At 34.5% G+C, this 12582-nt stretch overlaps 1 protein-coding gene across 2 annotated transcripts in view; it reads left to right on the forward strand.

Annotated features, from left to right (window-relative positions):
* The first annotated feature begins 4524 nt into the window (after positions 1-4524).
* The window catches only part of LOC143238845 (ammonium transporter Rh type A-like), a 34385-nt gene continuing 26327 nt past the window's right edge, over positions 4525-12582 (forward strand). The window contains exon 1 of one of the 2 annotated variants that reach the window (XM_076479421.1): positions 4525-4912. In XM_076479421.1, the coding sequence (XP_076335536.1) occupies positions 4732-4912 (181 nt within the window). In that variant the 5' untranslated portion in view covers positions 4525-4731. The remainder of the gene's footprint in view (positions 4913-12582) is intronic. The other variant, XM_076479419.1, reaches the window with a different exon arrangement.

Genomic DNA, 12582 nt, shown 5'->3' on the forward strand with positions numbered 1-12582 from the left:
CACAGAGTACTCCAACCACGAGTGCTGATCACGCCAATTATTGTTTAATGACCTTGACTGGCTGCTGTATTCTGTGACTGGGTATCTCTTCAAGTCTGGACAGGTAGGACCACTATCTGGAAGCTAGCTCAAGTCCTTGGGTTCTGGTGGTAGTTTTTCACCCTGGGTGTGAGTGGTGCTCTCTTGTGGCTGGGGTCCCGCACTAGTCGTGTCTGCATTCTCACTATCACGATCACCACTGTCCTCCTCACTTGCACCACATGTGTTTGTAGGACCATCTACTCGCTGCCTCTTCTTGGGTAGCAGGTAGTGTTGTATAATCAACTCTATGTGTAGTATGACCGGTTTACGTTTTGGTGGGTGATGTCTGACTCTTGTCTTGTGTGTTGGTGTCCTTGTTTGAAAACGAGTCGCTGATTTTGATTTCCTTTTGTTAATCCAAACTAAGTGTGTGTTCCAGTGTGAGGCCGAGTACCAGAGAAAGCGAGAGCCGCGTAAACAAACATAACTCCCTTTTATACAGAGCACGCAAATGTCAAAGTGATCCCCGAGCCGGCTGACTGCTAGTACCACTTCTTACTTTCAAGTTGTGTTAGTTTATATGAAACGAATGGGAATTTCTCTCCTTATATTGGCACTAGGGTTTACAAGGGATATTCATTTTAAACATCGAAATGTAAGGAAAAAGATATAATATACATACTATTGGGTCATTTCATGAATAAGGAACAAATAACAACTAAACATAGTTCAACATTACGAACAACTGCTCTGTGGCATTGAAATCACCAAATTATATTAATAGCACATGAAAATCCAGAACATATCTGTGAAATACTATTAGAAAAAGTGTTTATCTTTAACCATATAGCACAAGTACTTAATTAGAGGGTAGTGATAACGATACGGCATGTTGTAAAACTGTGGGCAGCTGATGGGGGTGAGCGAAGGGGTGTGGCATGCGACTGGCATCTGGATCTCGATCGAGCTGAGCCGATCGTTAGCCGAACGCAGAGCGTACACCATGGTCAGCGGCTCGGCTCGGTGATCATACGCTTAAGGCGTTCGAGGCGGGAATCGCGCGCTCGAACAAAGCAAACCCGCGGCCTGGATATTGAATGGTCAGAGAAGCACCAAAACAAAATGTCTAAATTGCTGTTGAGCTTCACAAAAAGCTGGTTTCTTCATAAGTTCACATTATTCATACAGGCCAAACCGTGATTGTGATATTGTTCTTATTATCATAAGTGTGAGAAGCACCTGTTACAATAATGTTACAATTTCAAAATTCATTCTAGAATTGTTTAGAAATATTATTTGGCCAGTTAACATGTAAGGTTATTATCTAATCATTAGTACAGCATTAACTGGATTGTAAGTCACAATTTTAAGTATATGCCACAATCATCAGTACAATTTTGAATGGCTGATACACAATGCAAAATGATCTCACAGAGGACACAACACCGGCTAAATGCTTCATAGTTTTGACCTATACATAATACACTTATGCATGCATGCTGTGTTTTACTTTTCAATAAAAGATAAATGAAATTAATGGGTAAATACCTGTGAAACCTTTGGTTTATCAAGTAAAATTCCTGATGATCTGTTGTAACTTGAAATCAACGTGATTGTCTAATCTTCGTCAAAGCTCAAGATAGAATGACATTACACAGGGAGCGGCAATATAGCGCATGAGTTTCAGTGCATTCAGTACGTTGCTATGGGACGCATAACACATACTTCCGTCTTAATGAGGACGTTGAGTTCTACAGATCTATGTCTCTTTGATGTTAATTGTTAAACAACAACGACGATTGTGTTTTCCATATTTTATGAATATATGTAGGTAACAATATTGAGGGGCTGAGGGGGCTTGGCTCATTTTTTGTGGGGGCTAAACCCCCACCAACCCCCCTGGCGCCGCCACTGCTCAGTGAATAAGACATATATATAGATATGCAGGTGGCTCGCTGATCCAAGTTAAAAATTAGCTCGCAAAAGAAAACGTGAAATAAGTTAGCGAAAGAAAACATGAAATTAGTCGACGTGCGAGTGATTAGCCGTAACTCAACACGAATACTATCTGTGACCATAGCACCAAAATGCATTGAGGATATTCCATCTATCAGACAAAATTCAGATGCCGATGACAAATTAGCCAGTAACTAATGAAAATCATGTTAAGAGTTGAATGGTTAAATCCACGACATCATTCTTCTTACTATCTTTTGCTGTTTACAACCAGTTGTTGGAGGTAGCATATACCCTTAATATTTGGATACAACCTTAAAATAAAAATAAATTTCCCTAAATGTATATAATGTGAAATTCCCAAACTCCACCCTTATGCATGTATGTATGTAGTTTAACATGTAAGATTGGGATCTAGAGTACATACATGAACCAACTAGACTAATTCGGAATTTACGAAAAGTTTAAAACCTTAGAAACACTTAAGATCCAAAATGTTTATAGGTAATCATTATTTAACTGAACATGATATTTTTGACACCGAGTGTTCTTTAAAAGTAATTATTTTGATCAAAATTGACGTATAACAGTAAATCAGTTACAAGTTTCAGAGTAGTTAATATCTCCGTTTGGATTGTGTGTGTATTTTCTCATGGCAAAGCCACATCGGGCTATCTGCTGTGCCCACTAAGGGGAATCGAACAACTGATCATAACTCTGAAGACTTACAGCTGTTCCAGCGGGAGACGGTTTGGATTGATGATTGTTTACATTTAGATTCTAAATTCTAATAATTTAGTGAATTATTTGAATTTTATGTGTGAACTTATAATATTCCATATTCACTATTATAAGATCACAAATACTCTGAGAATAAATATTTTGTAACTATAATACTTCAAATGATTAAATTACAGATTTTTTTCACCAAAGCTAAAATTTAAACAAGTCGTGACACATAGACCGAGCACATTATTTAATTCGCCACACCTTCTGGTGTGAATTGCAGTTACATCTATTCAAGGATCATTAGTGCAGCTTGGATTAGTGAAACTGCTGTTAACAGCAGAGGGCGCGGCGAATCAAAGAATGTATTTGATCTCTTTGTCACAGATTATTGTTTCAATCTTGCCTTTGGTATAAAGAAATCTTAAGAACAATCATTACATAATATCATTACATAATAAAATAATACATAATATTATTTTACATAATAAACGAGGTGCAATGATATAATATTATTCACATACATAAATTAATTTAGGTGAATTAAAATGGACACCAAAACTCCATAAATAATATTTTAAATATTATTCTCAGCACTAAAAAGAACACTTTAATATATAAAATATTGCATAATCTTAAATCTTGTCCTACTGAAAAGTTTGAAACCTGAAAAAGCAGTAAAGGCAAAATCACCACAATACAATTTTTATATTTATCGTTACTACATAATCATTTTTCTTTTGTTTATTTTACAAATGCAATATTTTCTTAGATATATTTCTAAGGTATTCTCAATGATTGTACTGCCAAGCAATTGTTTGTTCAGCTCTCCATTTCTGAAACACAATTTGTAAATAATGCCGTCTCCCAGACAGATATTTGTGAGAAACATTATGGAAACAAATATAAAATGTGATATAAAATAATAGGAAGAAAGATTTAAGATTTTTATGCTAATGGTTACATTAGAAAAGACTAAAAATATTTGTGAAAATGTGTTATAAGAATACGAATTTTGTGGAAAATTGTCATTTTTGCGAGAAAAGTTAATCATAAGTAAATGTGATAAAATGTCAGATAAATATGGTAATATGCCATTGAAAATAGTTGTGGTTAGTGCAGGATTGGAAAACACTATTTCATTGTTAAGAAAATGTAGCTTTAAAACGTTTTTACTAAATTATAATGTAGTGATAATAAAGAAGAATTTGAGAAAGTTTAGTGGGTTGATGAGCTTCGAAACAGGCAAATTAAGAAAAGAGTTAAAATTTTCTGCAGAAAATTTGTTTTAAGACAAACTAAATATATCTGTGGATTTGATTGGCTGTTGTTGGGTAAAAAGCTACATGATGGGTTATCCGTGCTCTGCAGATTTTTTGCTGAGCCACTGGGAGAAGATATATCTGTGGAAATAGATACAATATTCATCATTCGGCCATTAGATAATAGTAATAGCTTTCTAGAGCGTTTATAAAACATTGTAATTAAGAATACTGTCTTTCGAATCTTATAATCACTATACAGTATTGGAATTAACAGCAATATTTAATATTCTATGCACTAAAGAACCTTTAACCTAAATTTTCAAAACTAATTACGGCTCATAAGTTCCTAAAGTTTAGATTTTACACTTTCCAAGTCGGTAAAAGTTGTTTTTTTTTTTTATTTACAACGTATTCTGTCGTATCAAAGGTTGGTTTAGGTCTAGGAAGATTCCAGTCTTCCAAACAAACAAGTTGGCTAACTACGTTGCTTAATTAAACGGTACAAACAACTCAAAATATATTACTGTCAAATATATCATGTTGTTCCACGGGAAGCGGATACTCAAGGTGGATGCTTGTGGGTTTCCAAGCTACGTTCAGCAATGTCGGTACTTTAAAAATAGCTTACACGTGCAGAAAGTAATGTAACTATGACCTTTTTATGTTAAACACAACACACACACATAAAAACAACTGTGACGAAATATCAAATTCCAGATAATTTATAGTTAGTTTCTGTTAGTTTCATATTTAGTGTCTCGTCATGTGGAAGAGAGGTAACTTTGCAGTGCTGGTAGGAGTAATACAAATAACATTTATCATTATTTACGCAACTGTTGTCGATTATAATCCCGATGCAGATGCGCAGAATCCGGCTCATAGCCTCTCGGACACTTTGGGTGGAAGTAATTATCGAAAGAACAAGTTAGAAAATTATTATCCACGTAAGTGCTTTCTGGAACGTCATATCGTTTGTGATAGCTTAAGTTTCATAAATGTTTATCTATTTTAATATTTGTTTATTTTTATGTTAATTAGTCTGCTTAGTGCTTCTTGTGGTTACTCAGTAGGTCAGCGGTAAGTTTGCGGACTTACAATAATGTTATCTGGGATTCGAATCTTTGCTGTAGACAGAATCGCAGAGGATTCATTGTGCAACTTTGTGCAAAAACGACATATTTCTCGTGTCTTATATATGACATATTATTTACAGACACGTCTGACTTTATTAGAACTATAATTTTGTCTGTTGTGGCATTGCACACTCCTTGCAGAAAATGAACCATGGTTCTATATTTTCTCCAGTACTATATCATTCCCAGAATGAGATCGTATCGTGATTTCTTGTCTTCTTTTTTAAGCAATGCATTACCATATACTTGTATTACAACTTTTTTTCATTTGCTGCGTATTTGTATTTTGTATTTATGGCAAAGCTTCTAAGGTTATCTGCTGCCGTCCCTAATTTTGAACTACTGACTAAAAGGAGCATCCTGACTTAAAATGGGTGAGAATATTTTGCGGCATCGCTCGGACTTAAACCCTGATCGCCAGTTTTGAGATACACAACTCTTCCATAGGGTAAGAATAGAACACAGGGGTACACGCCTTTATTTGTTGTAATAGTTTCTGATATTCTATGCGTATAATGATGATACTTTTAAAGTTAAAGCACGTCACAGATATATAATTTCCTCAAAAAAAATAGAGGTTTGAGGATCTATTACATGACAGGACATATGTTGTAATTTAGTACATTTTAGAAAAATATGATGTCGAGGTAAAAAAAATTAAACACGCTATTTTATTCTCGAAATATTAAGACAAAAGACCGGTCAACTTGTGGTCTGATTGTTGAATCTACCGAAAAGATTTAATAAAAATAAAATGAAATACATTGTGTTTGAATGAATGATAGACACAATGAGTTTGTTGAAGTATGAATATAAACGATCAGTAAGCACAGGAATGACAGGACTTGCACACCTAGCAAAAATGGAAGTCTTTTCTAGAAGGTTGAAACGAAACAGGTTTGAGTATGCCAAAACTACATTTATAACACATGTTCCCTCTGTAGCCGACCAATAAGAAAACGGGCATCAAAATGCAGAAATGATTTACACAAAAGTCTTAGCGTAGTCTCTTGCATACAGAGTCAAATAAGATACAATGCGGCTATCCCATGAAACAGCGGATAAGTTCTTCAATCGACATACACTTGAAATTGTATTTATCACATGACCTCAACCTATTTAAGAAATAATTGAACATTTTGTAGAAATCAAATGTACATTGTGGGAGTTCTTAGAAATTATTAATGAATACAAATAGGGTTACGTTTATATTATAATATGTCAACCACACTACATCCGCCATATCCAATGTCGACAAGGCCTTTAGTCAATACCACGGCCTATCAGGCTGGTTATGACACAACAGACACTACTTGTAACACTAGGTTTCATGAACAAACTGTTACAGTATGAAACAGATTAAGTAAGTGTATTTTTATTGCTATCAGTTTTATTCAAGTCACTTACAAATCAGATTTTTAAGGAAAGAATTAATAACATAACAGCATTTATTAGCTTAAAATATGTACAGTTTACACATTACGACTCAGAGGAGGCAGTAAGGGGTTTACTAGGGGTGAAACTACCCCAAAAGTACCTTAACCTCCTCTGTAGCACCCTTTCTCTACTAAAAGTTAAAAAGATTTTGTTTCGCTTCCTAAGTGCCATAGTACTAGTAAGTGTGCACCTAATATGTAGTGTGCTCCCACCCTAATTTGTTTTTCTTAATCCACCATTTTCTCCTCACCGAGAAGTGGCTGGCACCATTCATGTTTCAATTATACAACTCTACATCTGTTGCGATTCTGTATTACCATAGTTTTAGAATTGTAGCGTTTTCGACTTAATCTGCTGAGATACTGTATATAAAGTACACAGATATCTATAAGTTATAATTTGTCATGTAATGATCTAAGCGTTACAAGGTATCAGAAAAGTCACAGTGTATTTAATTAAATTATCCATAGGCTGTATGTTGTCAGTACTATAATGAACTTTAATTGCTTTAAATATCAGGCATTATTAATTTTATGTATACACTGTTTAAGACTTATGGTATTGTTTGACCAGAGCAACAAGTTCTTAAATGCCAAAATAATCGACAAAAAGGAAAAAAAAAAAGTTAAAAAAAAATATTTTATCAATATTGCTGTCATTAAACAGCGAATGAGAATCTACGAAAGGAAGCCCTTACGTGATTTAATGGTTAACGTGTAGGATTACGAACTCGTAGGTGCAGGGTTCAAAATGTAACACTGCTCATCCGGGGGTTATAAAAGTGAGAGTCAAATCTGTTATTTCTTTTCAAGCTGAACAAAGCATTTGTGAAAGTAAGTGCTTATTCCATTTTACTTTTCTCTTTGTAAGTTGTTAAAAATTAGGGTTAGGTTTACCTAAACCTTATGGGTAGGGATGGAAATGCAAGGAAGTGACGTATCCTAGTATCTGAAGGCCTATATTTTATGCTCATATCCAACACCCTGTTCCACCTATCTAATTCCAGTTTTGGAACGTATTTCTAGTTCTAAAAATCCATTTCCATTCCTGACCCGTTCAGCACACTGTGCATAATGCGCAGTTTAGATTGAAATTTTCATTTTCAAAAGAAACTTAATAAAATTTTGTTTATTTTAAAGCAAAGAAAGCATTGTTTTAAAATAGTAAACATTTTTAAATGGATTTAGTATAGTTAGTATCAGAATCAGATTACTCACATCTAATCTCCTCATTCATTTCCTGTAAATCTTCTGCTACATTCAAATGATTTGCTCTCCAGTGACTCAGCGGCTATTCTATGGACTTATGACATTAAAAATTGGGTTCCAATACCCGTGATGGGCACAGGACAAACAGCCAGTGGGGAATTTAAGATTGTGTGAGCCCAGGGGCTAATAATTTTTGTTGGCTCTACATCTCGTGTAATTTTACATGGAATAAAATTATCAACTGGCCCCCATTAAGACCATGGGCTCTTGGGCTTAGCTCCCTCTAGCCCCTACCTAAATACGCCATTGCAAACAGCCCATTGTGCAGCTTTGCGCTTAATAACAAAGAAACAAACAAATCATAATTATTTCCGAGTGTTTTAAACGTGCACACAGTATTCAATTGTACAGCTATTTTATGCCCCACGGCGGCTGAGAAGTAAGTTTGAGAGCTTATAACGTTAAAAACTCGGGTTTCGATACTTGCTTGCAGTAGGTACAGCACATGTAGCCAATTGTGTATATTTGTGTTTACCAACAAGCAAACGAAAAAACACACATAAAAAACAATTATTTTGAAGCAAATCGCAGAAGTATTAGGTTTATAAAGTCGCAAGTTTTTACTTCTGCATGCACTTCCTTTATACTTCGTAAGTTAATAACTCTTTTATTAATTATCACTGCTGATCTTTAGTAACGCTTTTATTTTTTTAAAGCAAAATTTAGCTCGATGGGCAGTTATACTGTGATAATAGGTTTGGTTTGAATTTCGCTCAAGCTACACGAGAGCAATATGCTCTAACCATTCCTAATTTAGCAGTGATAGACTAAAATTGGAGAAGCTGGTCAAAACCACCAGTCGCCAACTCTTAAATTATTCTTTTACCACCTAAAAGTCAGATTAACCGAACATATTCGTAACAGAGATTCGAGCACGCGATCCTTACAGGAAGAGTTGAGCACCGTAACCATCAAGCCACGTTTAAAAGTAATACTGAAAAGATATGTTAAGAGCTATGCCTATCCGGACAATTTTTTTAAATATTGAATCTGAATATTATTCTAAGTGAGGAAATACTAATTACAAATATTCTAAAGTATTCATGTATTTATGTTTTTCTTTGTCGAAACATTAGTTAAAAAAATAAGATAAACTAAACAAAACGAAGCATTATCTACGGCTTCTACTTTTACAATAAATCTAATTTGTATTGCAACATGAAATCTAAAAAAAATACTTACGAAAGTTATGCCTAAGTTTGTGTTTCTTATTATGTGTATTTTAATTACGACTACCGATTTATGTGTGCAGTTCTTTTCAAAATACAGAAGCATGGATAAAATGAGTGCGCTGAGACGTCGAATGTTTGTATGTTATTGTCCTTGATAAGCCGATTGATTCGTCTAAATTTAGCTCGCAAGGTGAAGACGTTGCATGAGACATTCATTCTATCACTCCACGTGTAGCTGATCACGTGGCATTCATTTTTTATTTCTCACGAACAGGTAGAAATGATTAAATGCATAGATGTTACAGTCACATAACCTGCTGAGTAAAACCCTGTCGTACTTGTGGCAACAAAATCGATTCCCTCAGTGTTGACTCGGTTACTTTGAGGCACATTTACTTGCCAAAGTAAAGGAATAATTAAAATATTACGTATTGTGTGTTTTAACGGCTGTGATTGCAATTTTAACTGTTAACCTGCAACATGGATTGTGTTCTCTTCCACTCTTGCGTTGTAGTCCATAAACTGAGGGAAAGGAGCTCAATATTCCACATAGCTAGACAAAGTTACTATACTGCGTGATGCTAATACTAAATAATGACAACGCATATCTAGAAGACAGATGAATACATAACTCAAATGTTCACCGTTGTAGACCATGGATTCTTTAATGTTTTTTTTTTTTTTGGGGCGAGCTGGTAGTTGGAGGTCAAACGTACTTTACCATATTTGAGGTCCCCTTTAGATATAAACGTACTTTACCATATTTGAGGTCCCCTTTAGATATACACACATGCATGTGCGCACGAGCGCGCACTCACTCATACATGTAACGTATGGAGATTCCTTGCTGACGTCAGTAAAGTAATAGAAGCTACTTTTGTCGGCCATTTTGGAAGACATACAACTTTCAATATAGGAACGTGTACAAGTACTCAAAGCGAGTATGTATAAAACGTACCTATTTTGAAAGTGTATAAATACATCTAAGTAACAAATAATATACAATTATGAAAATAACAATTATTGTTTGAAAACATCAGGTGATGGGTTACTGATCTTAGAAAATGACCAATCTTAACTACTGCCACCTTCATACACAACTACTCGTATGGGAAAGAGAAAATATGTTGATTTTCATTGTATTGATGACTTCATAGGACATTCATATTGAGTCCTAGTGTTTAAATTGGGATTTTGAAAGGGACTGAATTTTTCTTTTGTGATTCACTTGTTGTACCAATGTGGATCACAGCATGGTACAAGAGAAGACATCTACTATTTGAGATCATATTCTTATGTTAAATGGCGCTGTCTTGTACATTTCAATCAAAATACCAGGAACACTAATGGCTTGGATTCTCAAGAAACGTACCAATTTAACTCCTGTTGAATACACTAAAAGTGATTAACAATGTTTTACACAAATATGAAGAAAACATATTTTTTTGTAAGCTGCTGTTCTACTATTGTTGATTAGAATTTCTCCAGAACACCTCATTTCACCCAGTTCGTTTTACAAACAAGTGCAAATGTGAAAGAAAGCAATATCTCAGTTTTGTAGTAAAACATGCAATTTAACTTTTGGCTTTCTTATTGTCAACAATAAAATAACAATAAGATTGGTTGTTTCACCTCTGGATTTAACAATAAAGCAAGCTTCAAAAGGTGTCTGGTCTTACTCCAAGTGTAATAGGGCACTCATAAAAAGACAAGGACGGATTTCATTTAAAACTTTCGTTAACTGAATTTTGACAATAAATGGAATTCATTACAACTTTATTATAATACAGCTCTTTTAATACATTTATTCACTGCATTTTAAATGCGTTATAACGTGAAGGAAAAAATTCATTTATTAAAATTTGTTATTGTGTCTTTACACAATGTTTTGTCTAGTTACATAGCGATATAAGATGAACATGAGAATATTAACATGAGTTCCATTGGAATACATTTCCTGTTATGACACAGCCTCTTGTTTTACTCAAAACTAGATTACTTCATTGATGTTTAAATTTCTTTACAAAGAATGAAATGTTTTCTGTTGGGACAGCAGCAATCTTATAGACTTACAACGCTAAAATCCAAGGTTTGATACTCCACAGTTGACATATTAGATAGCTCACTGGGGTTTTGTTCTAACACAAACAGCAATCAGTAAAATAATTATTTTTTTATTACTGTCATATCTGTCTGAATAACCAAAAACTGAACAAATCGACGGCATTGTGTGATACTTTATATGTATATTACTTAACTTTTAAAATGTTTCAATATATTTTATTTCTATTATGCGTTTTCCTTAAGTATTTGTCTAACAATACTGCAGATGAGCCTTTTGTGACGTAACGCGAGAAAGAACTATAGAAGATGCTCCTTTTTCTTGCACCACAAACCTTTTCATTTTGTCTACTTGTAAAATAGAAATAAATCTTCCAATCTGAAACAATATCCGACTTTACATCTCATGTTTCGAGAAAAAAATTATATTATCTATATTTTAATTTTACTATTTTGGTCAGACAAAATGTCAAATAAATCAGTTCCTCTGCAAATTTATATAGGGAGTTAATAACAAAATTATCAAGAATAATTTGAATATACTAATATAGATGTGAGTCAAGGCGCCACATGTTTCATAGTTCATAGTTTATGAATAACTATTTTACACACTTTATGTACATATGGAATATTAGTTAGACTATACATTGTACACTTAAGTGTGTGTATAATTCCACCGTGTGCTTGTTTGTTTATTCATTTGAAGTTAAGCACAAAGAAACAAATGGGCTATCTGTGCTCTGCCCACAACGGGTATCAAAGCCTGGATCATAGCATTGTAAGCCTGCAGACGTACAATTGTGCTACTGGAGGGTCCACCGTGTGAAGTGAAAGAGTTGTGTTATTTCTTAGTAGAGAATGTAAACCAGATTTTTTGTGAATTCCAATGTAATAGTTTTCTTTTCATTGGATTTTTCTGTAAGTTTATAGTGATACATATTCTAGTAACCAGAGAATATGGAAGCAGATCAATCTTATTCACTCACGTAGCTTTCACACACACTCCCACCTGTATACGTAGCTTTAATGAATTTTTGCGTATGATCTGGGTTTGGTTTGTTTGGTTTTAATTTCGTGCAAAGCTACACGAGGGCTATCTGCGCTAGCCGTCCCTAATTTAGCAGTATAAGGCTAGAGGGAAAGCAGCTAGTCGTCACCACCCATCGCTAACTCTTGGGCTACTCTTTTACCAACGAATAGTGGAATTGACCGTAAAATACTAACGCCCACACGGCTGAAAGGGCGAGCATGTTTGGTGTGACGGGAATTGGAGTCGAGTGCCTTTTTTTTTACTACTCTCATCCAAGATGAGATATGAAACCAATACATATCTACATATAAAGAGCAAAACATACATAGAGACATCTGACATTGTCAAGAAATTTTCATTTTACAAACAAAATTTCACTCTTCTATGACAATAAAGTTGTCCATGCCGGGCTAGTATGATCTGGGAGTGACCTTACCATATTATACAGAAGCGTGTAATATAAAACTGTATAAACATGACTGACGATGAAAAAAAACGATTAACGACAACACG

Source organism: Tachypleus tridentatus, chromosome 13, assembly GCF_004210375.1.
Source record: "Tachypleus tridentatus isolate NWPU-2018 chromosome 13, ASM421037v1, whole genome shotgun sequence".
In the NCBI taxonomy this organism is placed as follows: Eukaryota; Metazoa; Arthropoda; class Merostomata; order Xiphosura; family Limulidae; genus Tachypleus; species Tachypleus tridentatus.